The sequence below is a fragment of the Chlamydotis macqueenii genome, chromosome 7, assembly GCF_036417535.1.
Source record: "Chlamydotis macqueenii isolate bChlMac1 chromosome 7, bChlMac1.mat, whole genome shotgun sequence".
In the NCBI taxonomy this organism is placed as follows: domain Eukaryota; kingdom Metazoa; phylum Chordata; class Aves; order Otidiformes; family Otididae; genus Chlamydotis; species Chlamydotis macqueenii.
This window is the reverse complement of record NC_141562.1, coordinates 23925318-23944349: the sequence shown is the minus strand read 5'-3', so window position 1 is coordinate 23944349 and position 19032 is coordinate 23925318. Positions and strand designations below refer to the sequence as shown.

At 34.0% G+C, this 19032-nt stretch overlaps 1 protein-coding gene across 1 annotated transcript in view; it reads left to right on the top strand.

Moving 5' to 3' along the window:
• The window catches only part of LOC104483131 (adhesion G protein-coupled receptor A3-like), a 279708-nt gene that overhangs the window by 121295 nt on the left and 139381 nt on the right, over window positions 1–19032 (top strand). Inside the window, exons 7-8 of the mRNA XM_086752545.1 lie at window positions 4202–4415; window positions 16912–17076. Coding sequence (XP_086608671.1) covers window positions 4202–4415; window positions 16912–17076 — 379 coding nt within the window. The remainder of the gene's footprint in view (window positions 1–4201; window positions 4416–16911; window positions 17077–19032) is intronic.

Here is a 19032-nt window from a genome sequence, read left to right as displayed (position 1 = left end):
ATCTCAAGAGCTAAATTGTAAGAAAAAGGCAGAAAGCATTTAATGTGTGTGCGTTGTGTGTGAGATAAACTGATTTATAAGGATATTAAGGGCATACTCACTGGAACATTTCCTTACAGCTCCAGTGCACCTTACTGTTTTTCTATTTTAGCTAATGATTACTAAAATAATTTCTATATTTTTTTTCAACTTTATATACGTCCTGGGGCATTGCATGCCTTAAAATGTGCAGGAATATGCTTTCTGTGAGAAACACTCTTAAGTGATATTCTAATTCAGTGGTATTTCTGTAACCTAATTCCTCCTCAATACGTCCTCAGTATTCCAGTCTAGAGCTAATCTGAAATACAAGATTGGATCTCATAAAGAATCTGGCCTTCAGTCAGCTAAACCCTTTTCTGCTGAGAAGTGAAAGATAAAGAAATAGATGTAATTACTGTAATGATGGGTTAGACCTTTAGATTTATGCTGCAATCAGTGATTCCTGTGGTGCTCTGCCGCAATCATGGTTTAGGCTGACTAGAGAGACAAGGCAGGTAAAGACTGTAAAACACTCCAGCAGCCCTTGATCTAAATGCCTATAGGAGAGACACACCTCTCATTTGCAGATGGTGGTGCTGGCTCCAAACTTGAGGGCAGCAGAGTGGATTGTCTTGGAAGGAGAATTTTGGAATAATTTTCACGTGTGTAAAAAATAAATAAATAGAATCCTCCTAAGTTAGTCCCTCCTCTCCCAGGATACAATATTAAACTGTAAAATATTTTTCATCTTATGAGGCAGTTGTATCTGCTGTACGCACACACACACACATATATCAGCATCAGAGATGGTACATATTTATTTGGTCTTTCGTAATCACATCATCAAAGGGAACATTTCTATTATGTAGGGATATGCTTGCCAGAGCTGTTATATTTCAAGTGCTATCAAATCAATGACAAAATAATTCCAGATACTCTCAGAATTTCTTACTTATTACTTTATTCTCGAAGTTAAGCTTGGAAATGTGTGTACAGCATTAGGAAATCTTTTATTTCTACTCTGAATTTGAAAGATTGTTGGATTATGGATTTAGAATAAGTATTTCCAGCTGATGCTAATGGAACTATACAATCATTTTATAGCCATTCAGGATAAAGGGCATTGGCCCTAATCCTGAAACTCTTATTGATGCAATTAATCCTTATATCTGTGAGCTGTGTCACTGAAGTCAACTGGAACTTTTGCATGAGTAATAGTTGTCGAACCAGCCTCAGTCATTTAAATCATGATTATCCCTGCAAAACAACTGAAGATTAGCTCTGGTAATCATTTTTTTTTGTATACAACACAGAGATTAAAAGCAGATGTTTTGCAGATTTACCTAAGTGTACTTTCCATGGTCTGGAAATGTCATAATCCATAGAAATTTTATTAGTTGCACTTTGAAACTGACTTTGCAGTGATATTTGTCAATTTGGCAATAAATTCAAAGTGATAGTGTTACACTACATCCATATGCCTTAGACACTTAGACACTCTTAATACTTCATAGCCTTGTGACACGTGTCACTCACTGCATTACCAAATATATATAACAAGATAAAATATCCTCAGCTTAAAAAATACTGTATTCATTAGAAATGTTTTATTTCTGTGAGTGCTATATATTGCTGTTGTACTTGTGACAGTATTTTTAATTTTTCTGGTCTCCATTTTCATAATCTTTCCATTAAGTTATGGGTAAATTCCACATCATAACTTTTCCTTATATTCCGTAATTGACTTTGTAATGCAACAGAAAGAAAGATTGCAACCTTTTGGAAACAGAGGTTGTCTCCATCTTCCAGTAAAAAACTTTAATGTAAATGTCTGAGACCAAGCCTGCAGCTATTATGAATGAGGTATTCATCTGGTTTACTTTCTCTTTTAGTTAGAAGCCGAAGATCATATAAAAATACTAGATATGTTTCAAGGAATTTTTAGAAACGCATCCATGTCCACAAATAATAGGTGCAATCGGAAGATAAACTACAGGCTGTATATGCAAGTAAGGAGGGATTTCTGAAGCCTGCCCTTTATAGTCACAGCAGACTTAGAACATTTCAGTAGATAGTAGCTAACCCCTTAATCCTCTGTGTGCTTCTCCTGGACAGCAATATCACATATTCACTCATGTACAAATCCTGTGTATTATGCTGGCCAGCATTCTTACTCTGTAAAAAAAAGCAGAAGTGATCCCTCTCACTGTTTGTTCAAAGCAGGTGATGAATATACTATTTAACATTTAAATTCCCCAATGGTATTGAGGGCCCAAGGCTAAGTTTATAAATCCAGCTTCTCAGAATTTACGTGTTCTGAAGACAACATCTGAATGACATAAAAAAGCGTGTTAGAGTGGGATGCTGAGTAAGAAGAAGAAGAACAAACACTATTGGTTGTCCACATACTTTAGCAATTGTAGAACCAGTGATTATGGCTTGCAATCTAGTTAGGCATGGTTAAGTTCATTTGTATTTATTGTGGGCAATAGTGGATTTTGAAGAGAAAGTTTAAGGAAGATAAAATGGTGAGCAGTGAAATGGAAAAAATGTTAAAGTACTTGTCATAAAAATAGATGTTGGAGGTAGTTACTAGTGGTGCAAATGTGGAAGGGTGACCTTTCAACTGACAGCCTTGTAGGCTGGATAGATATTAATGATGAGAGGCCTTTAAATGAAGACAGAAGAAAAATAAGGAAGAAGATGATCTAGCTTAAAAATTCTCTTTCCTCATCAAGGTAAAAGGATTTCCAAGGTGCAAGACTGTAGACATTTTGTCTAAGGTGAGATTGCAGTAGTGAAGTCATAAAGTGACCCAGGCTCAGTCAGTTATTTTGGCATAGTAGGCTGTGGTGAAAAGGTTGTATTTCTAGGAATTATTGTGCAAGATGTTCATGGTAGTGTGTTTTTTCAATCACATATGTGAGTCCTCAGTATTTTTATTACCTTTAGAATTTTGTGCAATGATAACAAAGTGTCAGAGGTAGTAATTTTCTTCTATTGCCTAAGGAGACTATATCAGAAAAAAATAAAATAAGGTTTTCCTTTATTCCTTATTATGCCATAGAAGGTAATCTTTCTTTAGATGCAGAGCCTCTGTTTCAATTACCTTTCCTAAAATGCTGCTTTTCAATGTTCTGCTACCGATTTAAAGAAATAGCATTAATCTCACAATGTATAGAAAATATTTTACAGAAATTGTGTTAAGGTAGTTTCAAGATATAGAAATAAAAATGGAAGAAAACAAATACTGCCTACAGATTCAGTCTCTACAGGCACTGTAGAATTGAAGTATATAGCCTTCAATCACTGTGAAATCTATGAAATTAACAGACTTTCAGCAGTCAAAAACTGTGTATGTCTTCCAAATTTAAAACTTATTTTTTGTGTTTAGGCATATGGGTATGTGATGATGGCAGCTGGTATTTTTTGGGGAAACAACAACAGGACAGATAAAATCCATAAAATAAAGATCATGAAATGTACTCCACTATTAAAAAGTAGAAAGAGCTATTTAGATAAGTATTTAATGTTGAGTAAGCATCTAGAGTGTAAAGACGACTTGTGGAAGAGGCAGAAGGAGGTAGGGACAGGGAAATGAGAAATCACAGGGACAGTTGAACTCCAGGGGACAATTTAACTTTCATTATTAACCTTATTATTATCCAAATACCAGGCATATGAGATAGTTTAGGCTCTCTGGAGTGAGTAAGTTTTGTCCTGGAGCACAGTGTGAATTTCATCCACTGGTAGTGAATTGGCCTTATAAGTGTTAACTGTACCTATATTAATTGGGTTTTTTTAATACTTTTTCTTTAATTGGAAGACAATTTTTTTTTTTTTCCTGTAGTAAAACATCTTGCTTTGAGTAGGAGCTGGACTGAAGCATCTCCAGAGATCCCTTCCAACCTCACCTGTGCTGTGAACTACTCTGTGAAACCCAGTTTCTAGAAATCCTGAAATTATCTGGGCTCACACCAATGAAAGAAATGTGGTCTCTAGAATTCACAACATGAACAGACTTAAGTTTGTGGGCACATCTGTTATATTAGTGCTTTAATATTAAGATGTAGGAACTAGAATTGTATAAAATTTGTTCACAATTTTCATGAGAGGAATTCATTGTGAGGTTTTCTTTCTTCCTATTTTTTTGTTTTGTTTTGTTTTATTTTCCCTGCAGCTGGGCCTCTGGAACTCCCTCTTTTTGAGTTGATCCCGTCACAAAGACAAGTGGTTTTTCATGGAGACCGCTTGCCGTTTCAGTGTACTGCAACATACGTTGACAATACCACCCAAGTATATTGGTACCATGCTGGTCGTCTGATCGAAACAGATGAAGAAAGTGGCATATTTGTGGAGGACAGCATCATTCATGACTGCTGCTTAATTACACGGTAACGTATACCCCATGTAGTAGTCCAACTTGTAGACAAGGTGAACAGAAGCAACGCTTGCAATAAGCTTCATTAAAACATCTATCAGGAGTTGTTTTATTTGAAGGAATTTAATTACATGCTTGAATTGGAATACGCACAGGGATAGGTTTTTTTCATGGCTATAGGTGGCTGTAGTTCCAAATAGTATTTCATGTGTCTAAGTATCCAGATTTGAGCAACTATGGTTTTGAAACAGTTAAAAACAGAGTTTCTTATGTGAAAAGAAGCTCAACTTAGAATAGCTTCAGTAGCATATGAGAGTGACTTACAGCCAAACTACTACTTCTTGACACCATCTAGAAGATTGATTTATCATAGTGATCTACCTGTGAAGAACTATAAATTTAAAAAACTTGGATTTTGTAGATTCCAATATACTGAATCCTATATTCTTTAGTTAAGTAATCTCGTATTTGTTTCTTATTTAAATTTTTCTCAACTTTCTGTGACTTGTACCATCTGTATGCCTCTGTGTGCTTGAGAGACAGACATCTACAGAAACCTTTGCTGATGTGAAAAGTGCAAGAGGAATGAAATAGAATAGGCTTCTATAAAAGAAGTAACAACTAATATTTGGTAATAACCACATCATTCCAGTTTTGCTTCAGTTTTCCCTTTGAAATCTTATATAATAAATTATTATAAATCTCTGTGTTTATTTTTAGTTTTCATCATAGAGTATGGGCTTGTCACTAAAAGCTGCTAAGCTGTTGCACACATCCTTTTGTCCTCTGCCAATTTCTATCATTGATCAAAAAAAAGAGTCTGATTCTGTGTCTATGTTCTGCCTTTCTCTTTATAGAAGATGGAGTGAAAATAGCTATGCTAATTAGCTCTGGATCATCATTAACATCTTTTCACTCAACCAGTTTCTATTAATATAATTGATCTGAAATGCTTCTTGAACTATCAAATGAAAGTTATGAAGGGAGTCAAATTAATTCCTCTCCGCTGGGGTCATTTGGCTTTATTGATTTTAATTTCATCTACTCACTGATTACTTGATGCTTTTTGGAGCTCTGTAGATCTAGAGACATAGATCTGACCTATTCTCACAGCTACTGGCTTTCTTCTAATACCAATGTGTATGGCTATAGCAGATAATGGAAAAGACTGTCAGACCAATTAGTATGGTAATGCCAACCAAGTGCATGAGCCATTAAATAACTGCCAAACTTTAATTTAAGTATGTTCTTCTTATTTCTATGATATCAAAATTAAAAGATGTGCTGTTAATCTCACTATATTTTTCAACTGAATTATATTTTGCACTATATAAGCAATTTGTAGAGCGTAGGAATAAACTGGAATAAATTGTCTAAGTATGTTAATATTTTCAAAATAGCTATTCTTTTTAAAAAGCTAGTTTAGAAGTAGCTTGACTGAATTTTACCTCATATTTCTTAATTTTTAACAGACTATAACATAAAAATTATTGTTTACCGTAGCAATATTTTAATAAGAATGGTTGATCTGCTACCTACCTCATTTACTGTGCCATTAAATAGGTGACCTTGATGCTCATATTGCAGTGTACCCTGGGATCAAGTATTCAGAAAGAATGTTCTCTAAATACGTCATAATATTTGCTGTTATGTATTGGAAAAATACGTTGACTTATCCAAGTTATGTGATACAGACTGTCAAAATGAGACAAAATATTTTAAATTAAGCTCAAAGTCTTTAAATAGCTACTTAAAAGCTTAAAACATTTTAATTACTCATTTATTCAAGCTGTATATTTCACTTCACAATATAGTAGAGCATCAGTGCTGCATTTACTGTACAGCATGGTCCTTATCCAGTCAAAAAAGCTAATACTCAAGCAATCATGCTTCTGCCTTGGTCAAGGAATTGATCCAAACTAACTTACTAAAGGCATAAGGAACCTATACTTTAGAAACTAGCTTTCAAAAATCATACTATTTTGAAGTCAATTTTTTTTTAATATTAATTATGGAGATGTATTATCTCTTCATGTTGAAAATGAGAAAACATTGATCAAGTTATCATTGTAAAAACTCTCTTCAGCAATTCTTAATTTTAATTGCATCATCATGACCATGAATACTATAACACCATTTTTATTATTATTACATATTAAAATAATATGTAATAGCATGCTTATTACATGTTACAATAATATGTGTTAATATGCTTATTATGTGCTGTTACACACTAATTTGTGATAGTTCTTAAGGCCAAATCACAGTTGTGCAAGGCACTGTGAAACATTAGAAAGACTATGCCTCCCTGAGGTTATTACATGTTAAGTATAGGATTTGGAGTAAAAATAAAGTTAATTTAAAACCAGTTGTTACAGTGTCATATTTTACCTTCCTATACCTACTCTTTACAGTAAATGTCCACTCTCTGTGGCTTTCTGTGATTGCACTAAAGAACAGGCTTTGGTTTGTGCTGCTTAGCAATTTAAAGATTTCTGAAGCCAGTTTTGAACTAAGAGGTGAAGTCCTGTTCCAAAAGCTGCTTAGTCAAACATTTTTAGATTATTATTTTATTGGGTAGTTCCAGATATTTCTGGACCTGGATTTACAACACAAATATCATACTAAACCCTTCTGTTTTATTAACTGGCACAGTAGAAGGATAAAATATCCAAATGTGTATTTTTTTTGTCTGCTATGATAAAGCAGAATAAACTAAAATAAATGTTTTTGTTACAATAATTAAACTAAAGTTTTGAACTGTGTTCCGGCCTGTGACATTTTTCTTGGCAAAGCATATTCTCTTATAGGAGATCTTGAGAAGGTGTTTTCAATTCTGCTGCTAGCTTGCATTTACCATTTCTTGCCAATGATAATAATATTTGATTTTGCTCATGTTGAATTTTCTGACATTTTGCCTATGTATAAATGTCATAGTCATATGTGGAAATGTAAATGTGATGTGGACCTAATTTCCTATCATCTGTGAATGGATCTAGCTGAAATTGTTACTTGTGTTTCCATGAAGACAACCTAATTTCTGAAACTTGGAATAGTGGATTATCAGTTTGGTCACAATAAGTGGCAATGAAACAATCCATGTCCCTGAAGTCACTGAGAAGGCAGATTATGTATGATTCTCTGAACTGTTCCTCTCAGAGGCTAGCTGGGCAGTTACTAGAATATTAAACTAAAAAAAGGAAAATATTTTAGTTTCATGAACTAAGCAACTCCATGATAGTAGACAGACTTTCATTTTCAGGAAGTTTCTTATTTACCACGTAGGCTATAATGACAATATTAAAGTCTTTTTAGTTCTATTCTGTAGATACTTCTGTAGAATGTTTAACAGTGCTTATGCCTCTGACAGCTGTAATGGCTGCTCTGGGACCATTACAGTTCACAAGTGTGCCTTCTGAAAATGTTAAACTGTGCAGAAAGTTAAGAACCCATAAAAAGGAGTGCTACAGCTGAAGAAACTAACATGCTTTCAGCTAAGTATAGGATAGCAGGTGCTAGTATCAGTAGTTTTTTTCAGATGTAATTTTTGTTAAGTTTTGTAGATAGATTTGCCACTGGAAATACCGACTACTAAGTCTCAAGTGTGATCTTCCACAAATAGTGTTTTTGTCTTAAATTCTGTCCTAAGTATTTCAGTCTTCTAAATATGGCTGCCAAATACAGGTTTTGTTTTATTTTTTAAAAAGGAAGCTAAATAATCTGTGTTTTTTAAAGCATCTGGTGCCTCCTTACATTTTGACAGCAGTCAATGCCAATATGGGATGGTCAAAAGTAAATAATGAAATAAATAGTAATGTTTGAGATAAAAGAATATGGAACTACAGCTGTGACAGCGGCAATAGTAAGAAAACAGATTTTAAAATTTGTACATAAAATGTGTATATTCACTCTGAAAGCTGCTTTTAGAGGCATATGATTATGTGAAAATCTCCAAACTTCCATCTGCAAAAGAAATGTCTTCTAGAAAGGAAGAGTTTCAAATCATGATCCACTTCTACTGTAATAGTGAAGAAACTAGGAAAAAAAAAATAAAAAGGAATGAAATGTTGTGGATTAAAAATTTGTCTCGTAATTGTTGTAATCTAAAGAGGGGTTTGAGTCCAATTAATATTTAAGTGTTTAAAATTATCACTGCAGCTATTAGTAATGAATTTGGAATTCATCTGAGAAAGTTTCACTCAAAGAATAAGGATTGTTTAAGATAAGATTGTTGAAAGAAAATTGATTCCATGCGTAGACAAGTGGTATCATGGCAAGTTTGAGATCCAGGCAGGTCTACTGACTGAGAAAGCACAAAACACTTCCAGAACTTCTGGGAGAAAGGCAGAAATTCTATGCCTATTTTTTGAGGAAAGGATCCAAATGACTCCTGAACTCTGTTAACAGTTTGTGGCAAGAATACATCTGGAAAAGTTATGAAGCGAGCGGTAGTGGTTTGGACTGATACTAGATTAAGAACAGCCTGAAAATGGTATATCACTGATGAGGTTGTTGATAGGTTGGATACACAATTGGAAGTTCAGATATGTGATAAATCATGGCAAAATATTGGTGATTCACTCTGTACGAGAGTAACAAAAATAAATTTTAGAATGGATCCAAAGAATCTGATTCAGAAATGCAGATATTTTGTAGTCACTTTGTGTTCTGCTATCGTGAGAATTTGGAGATGAGCAGCAGTGTCATACTGAGAAGCCCAGGGAAATCAGCAGAAATTGTTTAGTGCTGGTATTTTGTTGGTTCACATAATTGACTCTGTTTGACCCTTAGCTGTCAAACAATTAGGAAAGAAATGAAGCAAAATAACCATTTAAATTGTAAATCAATATTTCTGTATTGTTTTGAGATTACTTTAAACCCTGTAGTCAATGGTGCACAGCTTGCTTCAGGCACTGTAGGCAGCAAAGGACTAGTGACATGCACCTTTACCAGCAATGTTCTCATATATCAGACAGGAAGATTCTATTTCAAATTATTATGGAATATTATGAAATTCACAGGCTAAGGGTTTCATTATCTGAGATTAAGAGAATCTTCATGTGAATTAATTTGGAACATTAATTAAACTTAGGCCTTTCCTCTAAAAATCTTTCAATTATCTGAACATAACCCAATGGCAGTTTTACTACTAATCAGTTTGGGGAATAATGTAAAATGTAACATATGAAAAAGTATACTAACAGTATGAAAAGCAAAAGCACCAACGACTATATCCTCTTTCATTAAAGGAATGGACCATTGTGTAAGAATTGTGCTGTGCCATAAAAACTGTAGGCTTAATTTGGGTTACTGCTTGTTGAAACTTGATTGAGAAATCACAAAAAAAAAAAAAAAGTGGGTTTTTTTTCTGGTAGAATTAAAAAACCCTAGAAAGTCAAAACTGTAAAAAAAAATTTATGGAGTTGTTCTTGAAGAACTTTAAGAGAGTATCCTTTTTGTGATTTTGAGACGAGGTTAACAAGATGCCTTGCACTAAATTTTGACCTCTCACTTCCATCTCTGTGTATTTCCTGCAGCTATGTACAGCTCCATCCAGCCACACCACTGAAATGAAATGTGAAGTGTATTAAGAACAAAACTTTTCACTTTCTCCCCTGCAAGGGGGAATTAGTAGAGTTTTGCTTTGACTTTTTAGGGCTGGAATGATTTTAATGGGGCCCTTCAAACAGCAGCAGCTATGCAGCTGAGGAGATGCTGTGCTGCAGCAGCAGTTTGGAATGAACATCCCAGTGAACTGGGGTTTTTTTAAATTACTTTTGCTGTCAACGCCAATGTAAGGAAAAATTATACATTTTTCTCAGTCCAGGCAGTAGTTTGTAACCCTGTGCATCAGCTGTGATTATCGGAGCAATTCTGACTTTGATGAACTCCTTGTACCAAGTCAATCACCTTAGAAACCAGTGAAGCAAATAATTTATTTAAAGCAAAACATGTTAAAAATATTAAACAAATAACTAAATTACTTCATACTTTTTTATATATTTCAATCTATTCAATATAGAGAATGTGTTGTAGGACATATTCCTTATGGATTTATAGAAAGCTTTTTTACTCTAACAGCACGCTGGAATTCCATGAAAATAGGTCCCAGCCCCTCACCTTCTTTCTCCCTGAAGGATAGAAGAACCCTATTTTTCATTGTTTATAGTATTTTGATTGGATGACTCCTGGCCATAACAGAATAAAATTTACACTGATGGAGATACTGTACACTGGAGAAAGAATAGAGATTGTTCCTGAAGTTCTTATGTAGAAATCTCCTATGTGCTACCTCCTTTTCAGATCATCACAAGTTTCTTGCAGGTCAGAAAATAAAACAGGTCAGTATTCTAGCTCTATTATACAACTACTCTATTTCATAAAGCATTCATTCAGTAATTAACTTCTGCATTTGTAGTGTCACCACTGACTAGAGAGAGTGGGAGACACTTTCAAAGCAGTATGCATTTGACAAATAGTTTGAAATTGTAAAATTAATGTAGCAGGTTTTTTTTTTCTTTGTGTGTTGTTTGGGTTTTTTGGTATGTTTTGTGTGGGTTCTTTGGTAGTTGTTTTTGGCTTTTTTTTTTTTTTTTTTTTTTTTTTTTGGTCTGATCCTAGTGGCCTAGGGGGAAATATTTTACTTTAGAAGCTTTTTATGCAATTTTGGCTATTGGACTGATTGTCATAGTGTTATTTTTGTCTAAGAATCTCTGATAGCGTACAGATCACAAGAGGTATGCTGATAAAATAAAGCTTCCTCTGGATGGAACATTGCATACATACTACGTAAGGGCAGATGAAAGGCATACAGCAGGTGTAGTGTCATTTCCCCAGAAGACTGCAGTTGTATACATCCTGCAGTTGAGCGGTTTGCTGGTAGAACAAAATTAATAACAATAAACAGATTTGAGCATCCCCAAACCTTTCACAACTGACAAAGCAGCTCGATGATAGACAACTGATTCATGAAGTAATTTAAATAAACCCGGGCCCAAGTGTACTCTCTTCAGATCAATTTATGGCACTGTGCCATCACGGACCTGCCAGCTGTCTGAAGGTTTCTCCAGCAAGAGAAAGCTTTGACTGTCTGAAGCTGTTGATAGCTTTTTTTTTTTTCCCCTTCCACTTTACGTTCTCAGCTAGCTAGACTGGCATGTATTGACTTTGGGACTGTGGGACTATGAAGATAAATGCAAACATCTTTATGTACACCCTTTGATGCAGCGCAGTAGCTGGTAGTTCGTGAGAAACTGAGAAACTCAATGAGAGAGAAAAGGATTATGCAATGTGGTACATTGTAAAGCTATTTAGATTTTTGACTCCATTTCTGAAGATGATTTAATTTAGTCACTCTTAGTAGTATTTATTTTCTCAGTTTTAAGAAACAAATTGATGGCATGTAAATGTAGGTCACAGGTTGTTTGACATCCTCTTACAGAAAACGCATCTCGCTATTGGGTAAATGTTTACATAAAAAGTGGATAATATTAGCCTGTGATAACATTTGTGAACATTTGCATTTCAGTCAAAATAATTTGAGCATTACAAAGGAAAATAAAGGGAGATGGTTTACTAACTGATATACAGGTCTTTTCTCCCGTTTTGGAACTAGGTATTTGTTTGTTGGTTTTTTTTTTTTCCCCCCTAACAATATATTGTAATTAAAATTAGGTCCTTTCCACTGGCATCTCAGAAGTCAAATCCAACTTTTGTCACGGTCCTAGCATGCTGATATGAACAAATTAGCTGATAGATAAATTATAGTAAAAGTACATTATAGCACATTACGTTTCTTGGGTAGATACAGACGGCATTACATAGTAAGTTATGTTTTGTTTTTATATTCAATCAGAAGAAACACAAAATCATGTGTATTGAATTTCCTATACATATGACAAATTGATTACACCTGAAAATATTTGCTAGACATCTAGCATAAAATGAGTAGCAACTTTAATCTTTAATCTTCCTTTTCTCTTGCTATTGCCTGGATACGAGCTTTCTTTAAAGGCTGTTTCTTTCATGGGTAAATAAGTAATTTTGTCAGAGAGATCAGACTAGCAATTTAAGTTCCGTTAAAGTGCCTAGATTTACACATTCTCACTTCATTTTCCATGTTTTAACCTTATATCCCCTGTGAAAGGCTGTATTCCAAGCAGCAGTGTACTCTGGAGACCAGCACTCATTTTTTAAATTCTGTGTTAGTATTAATAATTTAAGGTGGTATGGGTTGGATGCAGGTTATGCCGGCCTTCTGCCTGAACTGTAGAAAAGCATTTGCTATTCATCTATCTGAAGAAGAATATGAGGAAACCTAAATATTATCTGTGTTTGAGTAATTAATTTTTACTTTTCTCCAGGAGGAGCAGTTGATTCTTTCCAAGTCTCACAGGAGCTCAAGTCAGATTTTAAAATGTTTCTTTTAGAAAGTAAATCAAAATATGGTGTTAAAGTCTCCTCTTTGTAGAATGGTTGGAGTTGGAAGAAACTTTAAAGATCATGTAGTTTCAACCTCCCTGCCATGGGCAGGAACACCTTCCACTAGGCCGTATTGCTCAAAGCCCCATCCAACCTGGCCTTGAACACTTACTTGTTACTCCGTTTCCTGGCATGCAAATGACTGCTGACAACAGTAAATGTTGCTAAGGTATTACTTTAGCACATGGTTAAGTAACTTTGCATAATGAGACCTACTTCTGATTGTCTAATTACTTATGCATAGCTGTAGCAATGTCAAACTATGCCTAAAATAGAAATCTATTGTCATAGTTTACTTGATTACATGAGTATGGCTTCCGCCAGTATTATGGTTCCTCTCTTTGTAATGACCAATGCCATGGGCTTCTATTGAATATTATAACAACTTTTTCATGCACCTGCATTAGCTGTACGTTTTAATTATTTTTTCAATATGTCAGTCATTTGAAAAAAGAATCCTACCGTGCATGAAATTTCCCAGTACAAAAGAGAAATGTGTATTCTCTTTCTTCCTTTCAATGTTTTTGCTTAGAAGGTCACTATAATTTCAAAAGAAAAGTTGAAAAAAGCTTCCTAGCCATCCTTTTCTTCTCATCAGGCAGCGGTCTTTATAGTCAGTTTGCCTTGACACCATCTCATGGATGTCTGACTTTAGTTTATGTGTTGGTAGGTCAGAAATTTCCACAAAAGTAGCAACTATCACAGCTCGCAGCAATGGGATATGATTGCTAATGTAGAGGGAGCAGGAACTCTTTCTGACTTATACTTTATGCTTAGAAAAGCTGCTTAGTAGAAGCAAGATAATTTAATTTGTGGCCTGACATTTATTAGCTTCTGTGAAATAGGATAATCAAGAAAGGATGGCCAAAGGTGCCATCCTCTCTTAATTTTGTTATGCTCTTGTCAAGCTCCTAAAGCAGAGTCCAGTCATATTCTCAGGTCACAGGAGAGTTCTTGCCTTTTTCAAGACTTGTTGCCATACCCAAGAGAGATCAAGAATGTGTTTCTACTAAGAGTAAAAAAACAATGCAACTTCTGGGCATGCTAAAGTAAGAGTGGCAAGACTTAAAATATGTAACTGACTTACCAAAAACTTTGTGAAGACATTGAAAATTCTATACAGGCCCATCCTTTCCTTTTGGTCAGGATTATAAGTGGAGAAAATGTTAAAGGATCAAGTTGACTGCTCTTTTTGAGAATTAAGACTTTTTTTTTTTTTTTTTTGCAATCCAGTCCCCCATATTCTTCAGGGATATAAGATCAATTTATCATTTGTCATATCCAGATGGTAAGTAAATGAACAGTTTCACCATTGGGCTTGCTATCCAAAATATTCCTAGAGGAATATAAATGAATGCATCATTTACAGTGGCCAGATGGCAATTCAGAAGACAATTCAATGTTCTAGTCATTATACAACTTCTTCTGTATTACGTAAATCAAACCTATTCTGGCTTATTTTGGTCCACCATCTGAAGAAAGGGCCATAGAAGATTACAAGTGTGAATGTGAGGATTTACTCATCATTTTAGAGTACCTGAATGAGTGTTCTAGTACTATGTTTCTACCAGAAGCAACACTGATGTATCAGTAAATATTTGTCTGTGAAACTGAGAAACTTGATCTAATGACAAGAGATCTCTTTAGCAGCAGATAAATTTGTATTGGACCACATTTCAACAATTTATATAAATTGAAAATGTACCCTTTTTCTTGATATTTATTTATCTTCATATTGATTACCTGTAAAACTGATAATATAATCAAGTGTTGTACTTACCTGTAATCTCTGTGGTTCCCAGTTTATCAAATTTGTAGTGTTAACAATGATTATAGATATTTTATATGGAACGTATCAAAAGATTAGCACATCTATTGCACATTCTATTAACTTGGGAAGTCTCTGGGTCTCAATGCCACAGGTGAATATTTTTGCTGCTTATTGTTTCTGTGAAGGTGAGCTTTTATGAATAATTGTTTTTATAAACTCTAGGAATGTATTCTTTCTCAGTTGTCTGTAAAGATGATGTGAGATTTTTGTGACGTATGAAATAGAAGATTTAATTTAAAACTCTTAATCAACTGGCTGTCTTCACTTAAGTATTTCAACCAGAATGTAAGAAGATGTATTGAGTTAGCTAAAAGGCGGCTTTCTCATGTGAGATTTCTTAAGAGAACAGTTGCTTCTTTTGACATTAAAATATTCAGTTACTCTGTCTGAGAATGGCTAGTAATGCTTTTTCTATATTTTCTGCAATAAAAACATGTTAGAAATAAGGAGTTCCAAAGTACTTGGAGCTCAAAGCCATGACAAATAGGAACAGCACGAGATTTTTAAAGTTTTTGTTGACTGAATTTGAATGAATATCTGGCGAACTGCACAAAAATTCTGAAGCAATTTAAATTAAATCAAAGGCTATTTGCCATGGTTTGCTTGTTTTCTGGGGATCAAGATAACAGGCCTGTAGTAAGTACTTGAGAAAGTCATCCTTTATTGTATGCATATTTCTATGGAAAAATTACATACACAGCTGTCTGATCACTTCCCACCTTGATTGTGGTCTACTTTTGTGTGCATCAAAAATAGTCTATATACAAGGAGATTAGATTTGATCCTTTCTTGTAGCCAAGTTAATGTAAGTGCACATATAATACACAAAAGTTTAAACTGAAAAAGGATGACATTTTTGGAGAAGTTTAAAAGAGCAAGAAATTAAAAATAAATTATATATAATTATTCTTTGTATATCTTTCAGAATATCAGGCTCTTTACAAAAGTGCCAAAGGCCTCAAGTAGAATTTTTTAAGATTTTGTTTTAAACACAGATATGAAATCAATTTAATAACTTTTAAATTCTGTGCTTCTCTTTTTATAATGTACCTTTTCCCACTTTCTGATTGTACTCTTTCTTCCTACATAGTTTCTAATTGTCTAAACCACAAGGCATATTCAAAGACAAGCCATTTGTGTAAAGCAAAGTAAATATTTCAGATAATTACTACCTTTTTCCCCTCTCCCAACTACTATCAAAAGCTGTACATTCTTTAAAACTGCAGTAAAATTTCTTTCTAGACCAATAGCAGATTTAAGATCTCATGTATTACTTTCTTAAAATGTAGTAACCCATGCCCTGGTTAGGGCCTGGGTTACATCCATTACATGAAGGGAAGCTTCTCACCTGATTAACAATATACAGAAAATAGTAATCAGAACACTTCTAGACAATTTTTAACATTTCTGAGATTATTTCCTCCTTCTCTAATTATATTTCCTCCTTCTCTAATTATACAGAGAATATTTAGCTTAGACAGCTAAATATTGATGTGGTGCAATCATGAACAATGCTTGTATTGTAAGAGAAGCCATGACATGTCTATATTTAACTTGTCTAATACTCTTTATAAATAGTTAATGCAACATAATTTATTGATATCAATAATTACATTTCATATTTGGTGGTGGACAGTGTGAAAGAAGTTTGTCAATAGTAAAGTACTGAAAGAAATATCAGTATTTGCCTCATCTCATTTTGCATTCGTCAGGAAAATTATACACAGCTTCCAAAGTCAACAGCTATTCTAGAAAACTTTTCCCATGCCACCACAGGAGCAGGAGATTCTGCTGTTCAAATGCCATAGGAGCTGCAATCACAGCTGAAGGGAAGCATTCTCTGTGAAATGATTGCATTGTTAACTTGTAATGCATTTCTGACTTTCAACCCATTTCTGACGTTCAACCCACCCATTTTATAATATTTGGAGAAAGGAGAATGGACATTGATATATAGCTGATATACTTTTGTGATGTAATCTGTGTCATAGCCTGTCATGAGTGGTCAATCCAAATTGGTGCTGCTAAAATCTTAATACCAATCACTTTCATATTGTCTGTCTCTATAATAACATAAAGCAAAACCTGGTTTTATATTTTCATAGAAATTCTCTGAGGATAAGTTAATGTCAGAAAACCAATAACTCACTCTCTATGTAATTAAGTATATGCAATAATTAATCTTTTATTTTTATAGTGAACTTATCCTATCCAGCATTGACATTGATGCAACTGGAGATTGGGAGTGTCTAGTCAATAACTCCTATGGAAATAGCACTAAACAAGTAGAAATTGTGGTACTTGAAACGGCTGCACCCTACTGCCCTGCAGAAAGGGTTATTAACAACAAGGGAGATTTCAGGTATGATTTTCTGATTTTGGAGTGTGTTTCATATATTAATACAGATACAGACCATATTCAGGGTAACATGATACTTCAGTGTCAGTTAAGAAGGTGACACTTATTGTACTTGTCATTTTTGTGTAATATGTAGGAAGGAGGCGTACTGTGTGATTTTTACGGGAAACGGCAGCTAGTGCTTCAAGAGCAGCAGTGGTTTGTGAAATTCAGTTTCTTCTCATTCCTCAGTATGAGATTATGGAAAATTTCTAAAGATGTAGGCTCTTTACAGCTAGATGAGAGAGGGTTCAAAATCGTTCTTGGTCTTTTCTAAATTACATAATATGATAATGCTGCATGAAAGCATAAAAAGATTAAATCTTTAGTACTTTTCAAATCTATTCTGGTTCTGCTGGCTTTGTTCAGCTGAGATTAGAGGTAACAAGTAACATAAAACTGTTAGTAAAATATTTCACTGAAGAGAATCAAAATAGCAAGTAAAACTACTTAGTAAACAGATAGATTGTTTGAGATGAGCTTAAGGACACACACAGTTCCACCAATATATCACATAGTTAGAAAACACATCTGTCCTGCTATCTGAATCTTAGAGTCTGCACAATTTTGTTGACCAAATGTAATTTTTGTTTCATCTTTACTTTTATCTGCATATTCTGTTGGTTTTTTTGTTCATTTTAAATGCCATAAACTGAAGAAAAAGTGGAATTCTGTGGAATTTGGTATTGTTTTCAGTTAGCTCTAAAATACTTCAATGATATGCATAAAGCTTTTAAACAAAATATAATTACCTGCTTGACAATAACACTGATGTGTGATGGCATTCCCATTGAGAAATCAAGAAGGTAATTTGTTACCAAGTGAATTATAATAAGAATTCAGCTTGAATAATTAATGAAAGTGAAAGTAGATGAGAGAGGAATCTTCTCTTAAATGCCAGAACTTTCTTCAAATACTTTTGACCTGGAAGCCTCTCTTCATTTTTAAGTTACCTTTAAAACTTTTTTCAAAGGCCTTTTACTACTATTTCTTGTGTTTGAATAAAAATAAAGGAATAAATTAGAAAGAAGTGGAGAAACCGACTCACGTAATCTGTTTTCTCTTTACTACAAGGCTATTTTGTTACATCTTAACTTCGGTTGCTGGACATATATTTATATATATATTTAATCCATCTACATGGATTAAAATCTATTCGAGATTTTGACAATCTCAGCTATAGATATTTTTTGTCGTCACAAAAACTGCCATTGTGTTTTCTCGTAGCAGATGTGCTTTAATGTATTTTAATGAGATCTTTTAAAATATATATATTCTTCCTATCAGATAACACATACTAAATCTTTTAGATTACAACTTTATGAAGTTTGTGTTCTTGCCATAGAATGACATCCTTTTCTTCATAAATAAATATATATAGATTCTATAGACTGCACAAACTAACACCAGGGGCATTTTTGTCATTTTATATAAATCAAAAGAACAGGAGTGCACATTTCTCTCCCTATTGATCATCTTTGTAGAAATCCATATAAATTTATTTTTAAAATGTATATCAAAAGGCTGCTGAGTCTGTAGGTTCTTTTGGCATTTGAGGGAATGAATTTAAAATTATAGAGAATTTATCAGGCTCAAACTCAGCATTAGCACTTGAAATTGTTCAAAAGGTTTATTCTCAGAGATGCAGCTATCACACCAGTAATTTTTCTTACAAAGGTCTTTGAAGTTTTCATAACATAGCAAGTATGCAAGCAGAAAGAGTTGAACCACAAAAGCAAAGCTAGAAAGAACAGTTCTTTTATTGGGGAAAAAAAGGAAAAAAGCGGCATCTGTTAGATAAGTGTGATTCTTTCAGTTGGCCAGCCTAGGTGGTATTTATAATTGCACAACTGCAGTAAGAATTAGGCACTGTGAGTCAGAATGAACTGGCCTTATGTACTAAAGAGTTTTTCTCTATGA